The 14,737-nt window shown below is 46.0% G+C and overlaps 1 protein-coding gene across 10 annotated transcripts in view; it reads left to right on the top strand.

Moving 5' to 3' along the window:
* Positions 1-14,737, top strand: part of ATF7IP (activating transcription factor 7 interacting protein) — a 673,891-nt gene that overhangs the window by 566,856 nt on the left and 92,298 nt on the right. For 6 of the 10 annotated variants that reach the window (XM_086958898.1, XM_086958874.1, XM_086958883.1 and 3 more), the window contains one exon: positions 12,592-12,704. In XM_086958898.1, coding sequence (XP_086815024.1) covers positions 12,592-12,704 — 113 coding nt within the window. The remainder of the gene's footprint in view (positions 1-12,591; positions 12,705-14,737) is intronic. The other 4 variants (XM_086958904.1, XM_086958907.1, XM_086958893.1 and 1 more) reach the window with 1 other exon arrangement.

The following is a 14,737-nucleotide window of genomic DNA, read 5'->3' as shown; positions in this document are numbered from 1 at the left end:
AAGGACTCCCAGCTGTAGGGGGTCAGACTCGTGTCTGTGGTGGCAGCATCCATTTTGTGGAGCTGAGGCTTCAGTTACCTTTAACCGGGGTTCACAGTTACATACATGTCGTGTCCCTCTAGAAGGGTGGAATGCTAACCCCGTCGCCAGAATTGGCGAGGGGTTAGTATTCCAATTCGTATGACACCTTACTCGACATGTTTTGATAAAGCAATACCAAAGATAGCATTTAACCGCGAGGATTATAATGCATTTAAGAGTATATGGTATGCGATATCATGGAACAGCTATTAGGACTTGGTTCCGCAAGCTGCGGACAGGCTCAGCTCATGCCAGAGCACCATCTCACACGATTCCAAGCACTCTGCCTTCAGGATTGTTAAGGCCTGCCATAGGAGTGACTGATAGGAATCTGTGTGTCCATTTTAGGGTTAGATATAGGTATACTATATCTACAGCAAAGGGTGATTACACGACTTTGCCCCAGCTGTCATGCAGCCAGTTGTGTCAAATTTAGGAGGCCAGCCAGGGGTGGCATAATACATGCTGCAGCCCCTGGCAGCCCGGGGTACACCTATGCCCTGAGTTACAGGGTCTGACAGGGTGGCCCAGTACCAATTGGAAATGCACCTAGGGTACATGGAATCCATTTTACAGAGAGAGCAGTAGGCCTGGGGTCCTGATTGGCAGGGCCCCAGGTCGACTATGTCAAAAACCAGCTAAAACACAGGGCAAAAAGTTGGGGGCAACCATAGTCAGGATGTACCTTCCTACAGGGACTATGGACACCGCAGCAACGGAAGATGCACATCAATGTTCTAGAACTGATGGCGATCTTCATGGCACTAATAGCCTTCAAAGTACATCTGTCCAACAAGGTCGTGTTGATCCGGACGGACAACATGACGGCCATGTACTACATTCAGAAGCAGGGAGGAACACACTCTCCACAGCTGTCTCATCTGGCTCCGAGCATGTGGAAGTGGGCCATTCAGAGAAACATCTTCCTCATGGCAGAACACCTCCCAGGCCAGGACAATCAGATGGCGGACCTGCTCAGCAGGTACAGCCACCAAATGCACGAGCGGGAGATACATCCATCAGTACTCCACCTGTACTTTCAAAGGTGGGGTCATCCAGAGATAGGCCTGTTCGCCACAAAGGAGAACGCAAAATGCCGAAGCTTTGCCGCCAGGTTTCCACACCCACAGTCGCAAGGCAATGCGATATGGATGAACTGGTCAGGCAAATTTGCGTACGCTTTTCCTCCAGCACCTCTAATACCGCTGGTGGTATGCAAGCTGAAGCAGCACTCGATGACTCCAACGTGGACTCGCCAACCTACCTACTTAGACGCGCTCACGCTTGCTGACGTCAGTTCTTTCTTTTTCCGCGCCAGCAAGCCCAGATCTGGGAAGAGCAAGTAGCCCCAGTCACTTTTTAGCTGAGATTTTCGAGGCCTTTTTGTCTGTTCTTTTGAGTCGATCGACTCCTGGTGTCGTAGGGATAACCGGCTTCAAGAACTGCGGGGACTGTCACCGCATGATGCCGGTGATAGACCTGCAACGGGCTGAGGACAACTGGCTGAACTCTGACGTGGCACAAGGTCTCTTTCAGCAGTGGGGAGAGCCTTGGATATATCTATTCTCCACCGAAGAGAATGCGCAATGTCGTCCTTTCTGCGCTTTGGAATTTCCACGGTGTCATCCTCTAGGCGACGCTTTTTTCATCGCGATTGGAGTTGCAGTCTACTGTACAACTTTCTGCCTATCCCACTACTACCGAGAGTGCTGAAGAAGATCAAGCACGGCCGTGCCCAAGTCATTATTGTGGCTCCGGACTGGGCTGGAAGAGTATGGTGTCCCGAGCTACTCAGCATGGCGATCGATCCCCCGCTCCTACTGCCTCTTCGGGAGGATCTTCTGTCGTAGCAGCAGGGGAGGGTACACCACCCGAATCTGTCCAGCCTCCACCTCCTTGCGTGGAGATTGAGCGGCGGTAGCTGACTTCTCTTGACCTTCCTCCGAAGTTTTTGATGTTATCTTGGTAGCCAGGCGTCCCTCCACTAAAACGGTATACTCCTGCAGGTGGAATAAATTTGTGGCATGGTGCACAGCAAATGCTGTGGATCCCCTTTCTGCCCCTCTTTCAGAGGTCCTTTTTTTCTCCTTTCTTTGGCCCAGCAGGGCTATGCTCTGGGCACTGCCAAGGGCTATCTCTCGGGCATTTCAGCCTGTTTAAGGCTTCCAGATAAGCCTTCCTTTTTCAGGTCCCCTGTTGTAAATAGATTTTTAAGACTTTACTCCTCTTTTCCCTCCTGTCCCATTCATAATGCCTCAGTGGGACTTTAACCTGGTTCTGACCTATCTGATGTGTGCTCCCTTTGAGCCACTTCACAACTATCCTCTTCGTCTTCTCACTTTAAAGATTGCTTTCCTGGTTGCCATCACCTCTGCCAGAAGAGTGACTGAGCACCAGGCTCTTTCTTCTAAACCTCCTTTTCTTTCAGTCCATCTGGACAAAGTTGTTCTAAGGACTCGTCTATCTTTTCTGCCAAAGATTGTTACTACGTTTCACATTGTGCAGATGTAAGAAAGTGTCTCTATATATACTGGACCAAAGTAAGGTACAGTGTGTAAAGAGTCCCTAGTCTCTAGAGGTATGGCAGAGGGTAAAGTTAGATACAACCTTACTTTTTAAAGAAACCTTAGTAGTGATAGATTCCTTACCGCTTCACCCTTCCTCTCCGTTCTGTGAACTGATTTCTAGGGTTAAGGTCATCCCTTTCAGTGCCCTAATTTCATGGCACCGGTAGTCAGTTTCTTGCATGGCTCTGCGTTCCTGGCGCGGAAAGTCGTGTACAGAACTGACGTCAGTACGCGTCTAAGTTGCTCCAGCAACGTCATCGCGACGCATGCGGTGCTGCACGACGACCACTACCGACGCGCAGGGGTACTGCTGATGAAAACTTTCCGGATCCAGTCTGACGCCTGGGGGTAATTCTAAGGTAAGGAACCTGTCACTACTAATGTTTCTTGCAGATCTATCATTACAAAAGATAAGTAACTTTTATCCAGTATTATGGGTATCTTTCATAGATTCACATGCCTGAATCATTCCCCGTCGTCGGGGTAGGAGTCCCCGGTAAATAACAATAGTAATGTCACATAGACATATACTTAGTACTAGGCCAGAGGCCTCACATTAGTAGCCTATCTAGGTCCTTATGTAAAAAGGACCAAACTTTGGCCAGGAGCCAATCAGCTACCATCACCCTTCTCACCTTCCTGGAAGGAGCCCTAGTCCCTCAGAGTTTCTACCGCACGTCGTGCAGAGGAGTCTCCACTGAGCTCTGCTCAGGTTTTTTCCTATATCTTTGGTTTTTTGCCTACTATTTCTTCAGGTTCAGTTGGAAAAGGAGTATTAGTATTTATTATGTCTGCTACTCCTAAAAAAGGACTTTTTAGGCCATGTGCCTCATGTAGTAAAATGAGGCTACACATAGAGGACAAGCATGAAGAATGTTTGTACTGCCTCTATCCTCAGCATTCTGCCAAGGAATGTAAGATTTGTCGCACTCTCCCGGTCAAGACATTGAAAGACAGGGAAGGGCGACTGCTTCTGTGGCTCCAGAGACTGAAGGACAAGGACCAAGTCTCCTCAGGTGAGAGTGAGTGTTCCTTCAGAAGTTTCCACTCCTCTCCTAAAAGGCCTCGACAGACATCTCCAGGTCAGTCTGCTGTGCCTCCTCACAAGAAGCCAAAATCTATGGAGGGTCATCCTAAGGTCAAGCCTTCTCTTCAGATGACAGCCTTCAAAAAGCCTGCTGTGGTATCTTCTGGCCTGCCTGTGACGATGTCGACAGTATCCATTTCGACATCCACGGCATCTACTTTCTCCATGGCTTCCACTGCCACAACGTCGTCGACGATGGGTAGGTCAATACCTTCTGTTATTCCTCTCACAAAACCGTCGACGACGCTCCCGTCGACGTCTGCTTCATCGTCGACGAAGGCTAGGCTTCCAGCGTCGACGAAAAACCCATCGTCGACGTAGAGTTCATCGTCGGCGAAGACTTCATCGTCGTCGAAGCCACCGTCGACGAGGACACCGTCGACGTCGAGACCGTCGACGAAGACTTCCTCGTCGACGAAGACTACACCGTCGACGACGGCACCGTCGACGAGGACACCGTCGACGACGGCACCGTCGACGAGGACACCGTCGACGACGGCACCGTCGACGAGGACACCGTCGACGACGGCACCGTCGACGAGGACACCGTCGACGACGGCACCGTCGACGAGGGCACCGTCGACGACGACCCCATCGTCGACGAGCCCGTCGACGACGACACCGTCGACGAAACCATCGTCGTCGACTTCTGCAGTGTCGACGCCGCCGTCGACGAGGGCATTGTCGTCGGCGTCGACGAGGACATCATCGACGTCGATGCAGTCGACGATGAAAATGTATGATAAAATGTCAACTATTGTAGACGCTCCATCAGACGCTTCAATGGATCTACAATCAAAGGGCTCTCCATCACTGAAGTATTCCTATACCCATTTTAAGATGTCATCATGCATGGTGACACCAGAGATGACTTCACCTAGCAAAGTCCAGCAACTGCTGCCAACGCAGTTTCTAGAAGCAGAAGACCCTGACGTGGAGAACATGTTTCCCATAGCATCCAGTCCCTCTCATCTTAACATCAAGGTTCATGAGAGTTCAGACTGTGAAGATCTTGAAGAGGTGGCAATTCAAGAAGAAGTTCGACAGCATACCACTGTTCAGCCTATGGTATGCCTTCCGGCGTCAATTGTCTCTGACCTACAGTTTCTGATTTCAGACTATAAGCAAAGATTTCCGTCTTCTGCTCCTGCTTCAGGAGTGCCAGCACAGCAGGAAGCTCCAACCCCTCAACGTCGCCAGCGACCACCTCCGCTGGTTGTGCATCAGGAGCAAGAGAAATTGCCTCCTCAAATTTCTTCTGATGAGGATGAATATGAGGAAGAAATGAGACATGATGAGGAAGGTGAAATACATGATGAGGATTCTGATAACGCCAACCAGGATCCGGCATCCCCAGAGCAAGTACAGGATGATTCACCCCCTGAAGATTTAGGGGGATTCCATAATATAGTAGGGAGAGCGGCTGCAAGATTCAACATCCAAATAGCTTCGGAAACGCAGGACTGTTTCCTCCATGACTTTAAGGAATCCTTCAAAAGATCTGTTCGATCCATCCCAGTAATCGATTATATATGGGAGCAAGGACTTAAAATTATGAAAAATCCTTCCTCTCTCATTCCAGTGCCGGCTAGACTTGAAAGGAAGTACAAAGCCCCAGACACTGCTCCCGCATGTTTAACTGGCCGGACTAAACCGGACTCAGTCATATCACAGGCCGCTCAGCAGAAGTCTAGCAACCCGTCAGCGGCAATAACAGCGCCTCCTGATAAAGAGGGGAGAAAACTTGATGCCATCGGCAAAAGATTTTCTTCTATGTCCGCCCTATCAGTCAGGGCTGCAAATTCTCTAGCATTACTAGGTCGCTACAATCGACAGATATGGGCAGATATAGCCCCATATCTAGAGGAAATCCCAGAAGACCAGAAAGAAGAGGTTAAGAAAATTTTGCTGGAGGGCGAACGCTCTGCCTCAGAAATGATCGATGTGGCCTTGGATATCGCTTCCACAGGTTTTCGTCAACTGGCAGGAGCAGCGGTTTTGAGACGCCAGGGCTGGCTAAAAGCCACAGCATTCCGGCCTGATGTGCAAGCCAAAGTTCTAGACATGCCATTTGATGGGGAACTGCTCTTCGGTGAACATATCGATGATATGCTGCAAGGTATTAAGAAGGATACCGACACGGCGAAAGCCTTAGGCACCCTACAATACAAAACTAATTCCTTTCGAGGATCCAGAGGTAGAGGGCAGCAGAATCGAGGCAGCTATCAAGGTTACAAGTCCGCTTATAACTCTTCTCAGCAGTACAAGCCTCAATATCAGCAGCGACAGCAACAAGGACGAGCTTCCTACAACAAGTCGTCCTTTCGAGGGAAAGGAGGAAAGAAGGATAATTACAGACGCCAATGACTGCTTTCTCCAGCATGCCTCCACCTCTTCTCCACAATTCGCAGTTGGAGGAAAAATTACCAACTTCCTTCACAATTGGAAGCAAATTACAACAGATCGTTGGGTGCTGCAGTTAGTTCGCTTCGGACACACTTTGGAGTTTGTGGAACATCCTCCTCCGAACCCACCATGTCCTATGCAGCACAAGAATCTACGCCTACTTCAACATGAGCTCTCTCTAATGCTCCAGAAAAGAGCAGTGGAGAGAGTTCCTCGAGGTCAGAAGGGGAGAGGATTCTATTCCCGATTCTTCCTGGTCAGAAAAAAGGAGAAGAAGCAATGGAGACCAATACTGGATCTCAGAAACCTAAATGTATACCTCAAGAAGCAGTCCTTCCGTATGGTTACCCTCCAGGAGGTACTACATCTACTCAATCCAAAAAACTATATGGTATCCTTAGACCTCCAGGATGCCTATTTTCATGTCCTCATTCACAAGAGTCATCGACAATTTCTGAGGTTTGCAGTGGCAGGCAGGCACTACCAGTTCAGAGTTTTACCATTCGGCCTGAAGTCAGCTCCACGCATCTTCACGAAGTGTCTGTCGCCAGTAGCAGCATACCTTCGCCAGCATCATCACCAAGTCTTTCCCTACCTAGACGACTGGCTCATCAAAGCTCCGACTCGCTCAGGTGTAGCCAAGTCCTCTTCGGCCTGCCTTCATCTATTCAAAAATCTGGGCCTAACGCTCAACCAGGAAAAGTCAACTCTCCAACCGTCACAACGTCTCAATTTCCTGGGAGCAACGTTGGATACACAACAAGAGAAAGCCTTTCCTTCCAGAGAACGTCAGGTCAAGCTGAAGACCCTGGCTGTCCACATTCAGGCCAAACAGAGAGTCAAAGTTCGACTATTCAAATCATTGCTAGGAATGATGTCTTCCAACATTTTTCTCATTCCTCACTGTCGCCTACACATGCGGCCTCTACAGGAAGCCTTAACAAATCAGTGGATCCAATCTACAGGGTCTTTCGACGACTGGATCAAGATCACTCAGGTCATGAAGAAAGCTTTGAGATGGTGGCTTCTGGGCGACAACTTAAACAAGGGTCTCCCTTTTCTTCTCCCAGTCTCTCCTCATGTGATAACCACAGACGCTTCACTGGAAGGATGGGGGGCGTTCCTGCAGGAACTGCAAGTGCACGGTCAATGGTCAGTGGCAGAAAAACAACTCCACATCAATCTGCTAGAGTTGAGAGCAGTGCGCCTGGCACTTCGAGCATTTCTGCCCCGAATCAGGAACTCCCCAGTGCTTGTGAGGACGGAACGCGAAATGCCAATATTACGCAAGCTGGCTTCCCCAGAAAAGGTCCCTAGGGAATGCCTTTTCGATGACATGGTGCAACGTCTTTGCTTACGCTTTTCCACCGTTTCCCCTGATCCCCAGGGTTCTCCGGAAACTGAAAGCAGAGAGTTGTACCATGATCCTGATAGCCCCAGCGTGGCCGCGCCAACACTGGTATACGGAGCTACACCTTCTATCGCTGGAACCTCCAATTCTATTCAGGACATGCCCTCATCTCCTCACAATGAACCAGGGACAAGTCCAGCATCCGGATCCAACATCTCTAAAATTATCAGCTTGGCTCCTGAGTTCAGAGAGTTCCAGGATTTAGATATTCCACAGGAATGCAGGGCCGTCTTAGCCCGGGCTCGGGCTGAAAGTACTAATAAGGCGTATTCCCTCAAGTGGAAAAGGTTCTGTTTGTGGTGTAGAGCTCAGAATTTGCATCCGTTCACTTCTACTCCAGCACAAATTCTGCCCTACTTGCTCCACTTAGCCAATTCTGGACTGGCACACGCTTCAATAAAGGTCCACCTGGCGGCCATATCCAGGTTCAGACGATCTTCGTGTGGAGCTTCATTATGGACCAACAGACTAATCAAACAGTTTCTGAAGGGATTATTCAGATCTTTCCCTCCAATTAGAGCGCCTCCACCTACATGGCAACTAAATGTGGTACTAGCTCAACTAATGAAACACCCGTTTGAGCCAATCCACAGAGCAGATCTAAAATTTTTGTCATGGAAAACAGCTCTTTTGCTGGCGCTCACGTCAGCAAGGAGAGTGAGTGAACTGCAGGCCTTTTCTGTGCAAGACCCCTTCATCCAGTTCAAGAACGACAGGGTCATTCTACGGACTAACCCTAAGTTTATACCGAAGGTTCCGTCCTCTTTCCATCTCAACGAACCTATTGTCCTACGATCTTTCTTCCCGAATCCATCATCTGCGGCTGAAAGATCTCTTCACTCATTGGACCTCAAACGATGTCTCAAATTTTACCTTCACAGGACGGAGCAATTTCGAAAGTCCAACCAATTGTTTGTTGCATTTAGCAGACCCAGGAAAGGCTTAGCCTTAACAAAACAGAGCATTTCCAGATGGATTTCAGCGGCCATCGCCTTCTGTCACCAACAGGCGGGCCACCCTCTGCCTTCAAAAGTACGAGCACACTCCACTAGAGCGGTTTCCACCTCCATGGCGCTCTTTGCTGGGGTATCCATTGTCGACATTTGCAGGGCGGCGACATGGAAGACACCACATACGTTCACGAAGCACTACTGCTTGGACTCTGAACTTATGAAGGATGCAGCAGTGGGGCAGGCTGTCCTACGTCATCTATTTCATTAGTGGTGAGCCTTCTTCCTATCATCCCACCTTCCAGGTAATTTATCGCACATTTCTTATCAGGTTGTGAGTATCATGTAAACTGTGTAACAACTTATGATAAGATTACTATGTCTTTACGAATGTATTATGCGAAATGTGCTCATTATTGCTTGCTATTCTGATTCAGGCATGTGAATCTATGAAAGATACCCATAATACTGGATAAGAAATGCGTTACTTACCTGTAACAGCAGTTATCCAGTATTGGTATCTTTCATAGATTCACATGCAACCCACCCGCCTCCCCTGGAAGGGCTCACCTTCTCCCTCTCAGTAGGTACTACTTAGCACTGTGCTTACGAAAATCTGAGGGACTAGGGCTCCTTCCAGGAAGGTGAGAAGGGTGATGGTAGCTGATTGGCTCCTGGCCAAAGTTTGGTCCTTTTTACATAAGGACCTAGATAGGCTACTAATGTGAGGCCTCTGGCCTAGTACTAAGTATATGTCTATGTGACATTACTATTGTTATTTACCGGGGACTCCTACCCCGACGACGGGGAATGATTCAGGCATGTGAATCTATGAAAGATACCAATACTGGATAACTGCTGTTACAGGTAAGTAACGCATTTCTTGCATCTAGTCACTCTAACATCTACAATTGGGGCATCTATGCAAAACATTGTTATCTTTTGCATCTACAGAGAGTAGGCCTAGCTTACACATCCATTCGACTACACCTTGCGGCAGTAGCTGCATACCTACTAACTAGACATTTAGCTGTATTCATAGTTCTAGTTATTAAAGCTTTTATGGAAGAACTTAAAAGAATATTACCACCCAGAAAACCACCTGCACCAGTCTGGAACCTTAATATTGTTCTTACAAGGCTTATGGGTCCACTTTTTGAGCCTTTCCACAATTGTGCATTACAATTTCTTTATTGGAAAATTGCCTTATTAATTGCTATCACTTCATTGAGACGTGTTGTGAGCTACAGGCATTAACCTTAGAAGAACCTTTCTTTCAAATTCACAAAGATAGAGTGGTTCTTCGTACAAACCCAAAATTCCTTCCAAAAGTAGGTTCTGCTTTTCATATCAACCAATCAGTTGAGTTACCTGTGTTCTTCCTTCTACCTGATTCAGTAGCAAAGAGAACTCTACACAATCGATGTTGAAAAAGCATAATTGTACTGTGTTTAAAGAATAAAACATTTCTTTAAAACAAATCAACGTTTTTTTGCATTTGCTCAACGTCCTCAAGGAATACCTATTTCTAAATCTGGTTTTTCTAGATGGATTGATAAATGTATTCAAACTTGTTATATTAACCCCTTTAGTGCTAAGGCATTAATATTCTTCTCATATCATTTCCATTGAAATCAATGGAAAATCCATGACGAGTTACCCTTGTCATTAGCAGCCAAGAGGTTAAAGCTAAAAGAACTTTATCTATAACTCGTAGAACACATTCTGTATGCAAAATTAGTAGTATCTATGGCCTTTTTTAGGTAACATTCCCTTAGCTGACATATGTAAGGCAGCTATATACATGGTCCTCACCTCACACATTTATCAAACATTATTGTGTAGATGTATTAGCACGTCAACAAGCTAATGTAGCCCAAGCAGTGCTAAAAACACTTTTTCAAACCATTGCAACGCCCACTGGTTTGCCACCGCTTTCGGAGGATACTGCTATAAAATCCATGCAAAGCATGTATATCTACAGCACACATGACTCGAACGGATTATGTTACCCTGTAAGCAGCTGTTCTTGGCATGTAGAGCTGTAGATACACATGCGCTTTCCCTCCTCACCGCAAACCTGTGGTTGTTGCAGTTCTTATTATTCATACTACATGTGCAGTGAACTACACTTACTTACTCCATTTTCACCCTCTTGCGGAAAAAAAATCTAACAATGGAGTCAATGCCCATGCGCAGTATCACGGAAAGGAGGAGTCCCCTTACCTCGTGACTGGAAAATGCTTCTTCAAAGAAAAACAATTGCAAACATCCAGACCCAAAACCAGATGGCAGGAATATGCAAATCATGTGAATCCACAGCTCTACATGCCAAGAACTTATGCTTACAGGGAAAGTAATGTAATCCTTACTTCCGGAAGTGGTGACCCCTTTCCATCTGTGTCAATCTATCACCCTTCCTCTTTCTACCCTCCACCTCAGCTCACAAAGGAGGAGGAGAGACTATACAGTCTGGACCCCAGAGGGTGGTCATTTTTTACATTGCCCATACCAAAGAGATCCGATCAGCTTTTTGTGGGGTACATAGGTAGCAATAAGATTAAGGGAGTCCAGAAGCGCTTGGTATGATCCTGTGCATCATGGTGTGCTGCGGTGTTGCAAATAAGGAATTGCCAGAGATAATTTCCACCAGGGCCAAGCCTTTCACCTCAGCATTGGCTAGGCGTGTTCCTGTGGCTAAGATCTGTCGGGCAACATGAACTTCCCTTTATATCTTCTCCAAGCATTACTGTCTGGGTTTGGAGGTGAGCAGGGATGGTCATATCACATACTCTGTTCACCAGGATTTCTTCTTGTGACCAATCCTTTAGAACCACCTCCTGGGAGGTATTTCTGTGGAATCTATTCTAAAGGTGTGGAATCTGCAGGTAGAAGTGTCAATCAGTAGGAAAATTTACTGAACTTTGGAAACCATCTTTCAGGTGGATACTCTATTTACATGCAGATTCCTCAACAATTCTACCCTCATCCGAGTTCCTTAAGGTCATAAGGCCCAATAAAAAGGTTCCTATTAGATTGCTGCACTGCACTACCTCATTTTATGTTGTTCCTCACCTCTTCCTTAAATGGTACAAAGAAATCGACGGGAAACTGACGTTACTACACTGATTATAGTGCTTCATGGCTCCTGATACATAACCATGGCGTCTCTTCCAGCGTGGAGATGAAGTTGAGCACCCCATACCAGTGCTCGAGAGCTATGAAAGTTTCTGGATCTGGTTTGACACCTGGGGATGCTCAACAGGAGAGGAATCTACAGGTAGATAGAGTATCTACCACAAAGATTGTTACTAAAGGGCAGTAACTTTTTTAAACTGACACTAATGGGGTAGTGGATTACTGGTGGGATGATCTTCCTCAACAGAGCACTTTCATCTTTGTAGAGGTTATGTTTGCAGCTTATCCGGCTACATTGTCCCGATGTTCTCTTTGTTAAAGGCTTGATTCTGATCAGTTCACCAAAAAATTGTCTTTTTAATGCAGTTGTTTTTTTTGTTGTTGTTAAGAAAAGGTTAAAATGTGCTAATTTAGCTTGAAGATAGTTTGTCGGATGTATTTATGGTTTTTATTGTAGGCATTTTTTATTTATATATTTTTGGGGGGGGGGGTAAAGTGTTCCTTCTGGATCCCGCATGATGACAGTACTGTTAAGTGCTTAAGACTTTAATAAAGAGTCCCTTTGGAATTATTCCATATTTAATGAACCCGAGTGATTCAGGCTACTGGAAAAATGGTGGTGTAGCCAATTTCTAGCTATTTTTATGAACCGTGCACATAACAGGGGCCTATACAAATCCATATTCAAAGGAATGTGTTAGCTTGTTTTGAAATGTTGCAGAGGCCTGAAAGTGTGTTCTGGTTGAGCCTTTGGGTGTTCCTTAAATGAGGGGCCATTATGTGGGCTTTACCACATGCAGCTGTCCGCTTATTTTTAGGAACATTTATGCAGTGAAGTTTAACTCGCTGGATACCAACTGCTTGACACAAGTAGGACCGTGCCTTGCTTTTGTTTTATGCTAAGAAGAAATATTCTGGAACTAAATCCTTGTTTGTCTTTTGGGGCTTTAGGAGTGGCTGTCCGAATGCCTCAGACAACTGCATATGTGGTGAATAATGGAATGACTATTGGAGCATCAGGACCACAACTGACTGTGCATCATCGGCCTCCACAGGTACGCTCTGTAAGTTTAATGCTATCTATCATACACCAATAAACCTCATGATATTGTAGCTGTGGGGTGCAGCCCAATGTTTATCTATGAAGCACACAGTGTATATGTGGGACTTTCTCTCCACTGGCACAATCAATAAAAATTGTAATGGCTTTAAAGTTGAGGCTAAAGGGTTCCATAGCATCCTGAAATTACCCAGTCGTAATCTCAGTATAATTTGGTGCATCCCAGGCACTGGTGTGGCACACATGAGCTAAAGCACCTGTTAGTGCTGCAGCACTAACCCCCAGTGCAGCAACTTCTAATTTTGCAAGCCTGCACCCATAAAGTCAGCATGATGGGAAAATGGACTGCAAAGAACATTCTGTGACTGGTAGCATCTACCTCTAAAGCTATTAATCCGGTGTATGAACCGCCATAGTGCCCTTTAAATGTATTTAATAGCTAGTGTTTTTCTTATATCTACTACAGATGTTGTCTTTTCTTAACGCTGTCAATCACAGATTTTAATATTGCTACGTTTAATTGTGCTCCATTTCTCAACCTCAAAATGAAGAAAGCCTAAGCTGACCGTGCCCAATTTGAGGTTTGCATGCTGCACCTCTAAACAAATGGTTTTCAGCTCTTGCACATCCTTTCAGAAAGCCTGTGTAAATATTCAATGCTTCACAAACAAGATTCTAGTGTAAGCCTCTTTTAACAACAGTAGCATATTTGTCCTAACCCACAATGCTGGTATAAAACTGGGGACATGAAGGGACTGTGACACTGTTGCAAGGCTGCAGAAGGATTGCTAGACTTGCACAGTCAAGGCAGAGTCATAGGAATATCCTTGTTGGAGATGAAATTCAGTAGATGATCTTGTGAGGCAAGGTCAGATTAAGTATTCAGCAAGAGAAATTACATGTTTAATTGGAGAAAAGAAAGTGAGAATAATGCGATTTTGCACCTTGTTTATTCTAGATTAACATACTGTGCATATTCTGCCATCTAGGGGTAAGGATTCAGTAATATTTGTACAAAAAGGTTTTTTCCTGGTTGTGCATGGTAGCCAGAGTCATTGTCAATCGGCATGACATCGACCGTAAGCCCTCCAAAACGTAATCTAAATTTTAGATTCTGATGAGTTCGGATATGTATTGGAGCGCTGCGAAGAATTTCAGGCCCACAACTTCGTAGGGACTATGCTTCCTGATGCAGGAGTCTGGGAGGGTCACAGGCTATCAACTTTTGACAGCCATCAAAGAGTAGTACTATGTTTTTTCATGGGTCTTGGACAAGGTTCGAGAGTGTTTTGGAGATTTTCCTTTTGTCTCTCAGACACCTACAAAAAGAATGCAGAGCAGCTTAATTGAGGTTTGTCCTAATTGCCACACGTTGTGCATGCCATATTTTCATAAGGATCATCAATCACAGGTCTCTTATCGCTTATTCTTCGTACAAAGGAAGTCTCTTATATTCAAAGAGAATTTAATCCTAGCATATTGGGCAAAGGAAATGGCTGAGTGCTTTGGTACTTAAAGATCGAAAAGAGTTCGGCCATCGTGAAATTTCTACTGCAGAAGAGGCTCAGCAGAAGCAAGACGTTGGCTCTGATATTGGAGAAATTATCTCTTAGAGTTGATATTTCTGAGTCTATACTAAATAATAATATTAAGAAGCTGTCAAGATTCGTGGATCCTGCAGTTCCTCAAAGAGCTCAACTCTCAGAGCCACAATGCAAGACATCAAAGTCAACCTATGGGTCCTTCTAACAAGACGAAAATGTTAGCGTTGGAGTCGAAATCTTTCTCTAAGCAAGGTTTTGCCTTGTCCACCCGAAAAGCTTTTTCTGTTGTACATGAAAAGTACTGTCTCGAGGTCTGCTGCATAGCAACCAACATAACATGCCACCCTGCCGCCATATGTCCTCTACCTATATCACCTTTTGCTGTCAGAGAAAGAGGTCCAGGCTATCCTTGCCATGGGTACTACCCTACTTGTAACCCCCACACCAATGCGTGATCAAGCACCTTCCAAGACAGCGATAGCATCCACGAAAG

This window comes from Lissotriton vulgaris, chromosome 1_1 (genome assembly GCF_964263255.1).
Source record: "Lissotriton vulgaris chromosome 1_1, aLisVul1.2, whole genome shotgun sequence".
Lineage (NCBI taxonomy): Eukaryota > Metazoa > Chordata > Amphibia > Caudata > Salamandridae > Lissotriton > Lissotriton vulgaris.
Note: the sequence above shows the minus strand (reverse complement) of the source record. Positions and strands in the feature narration are given on the sequence as shown.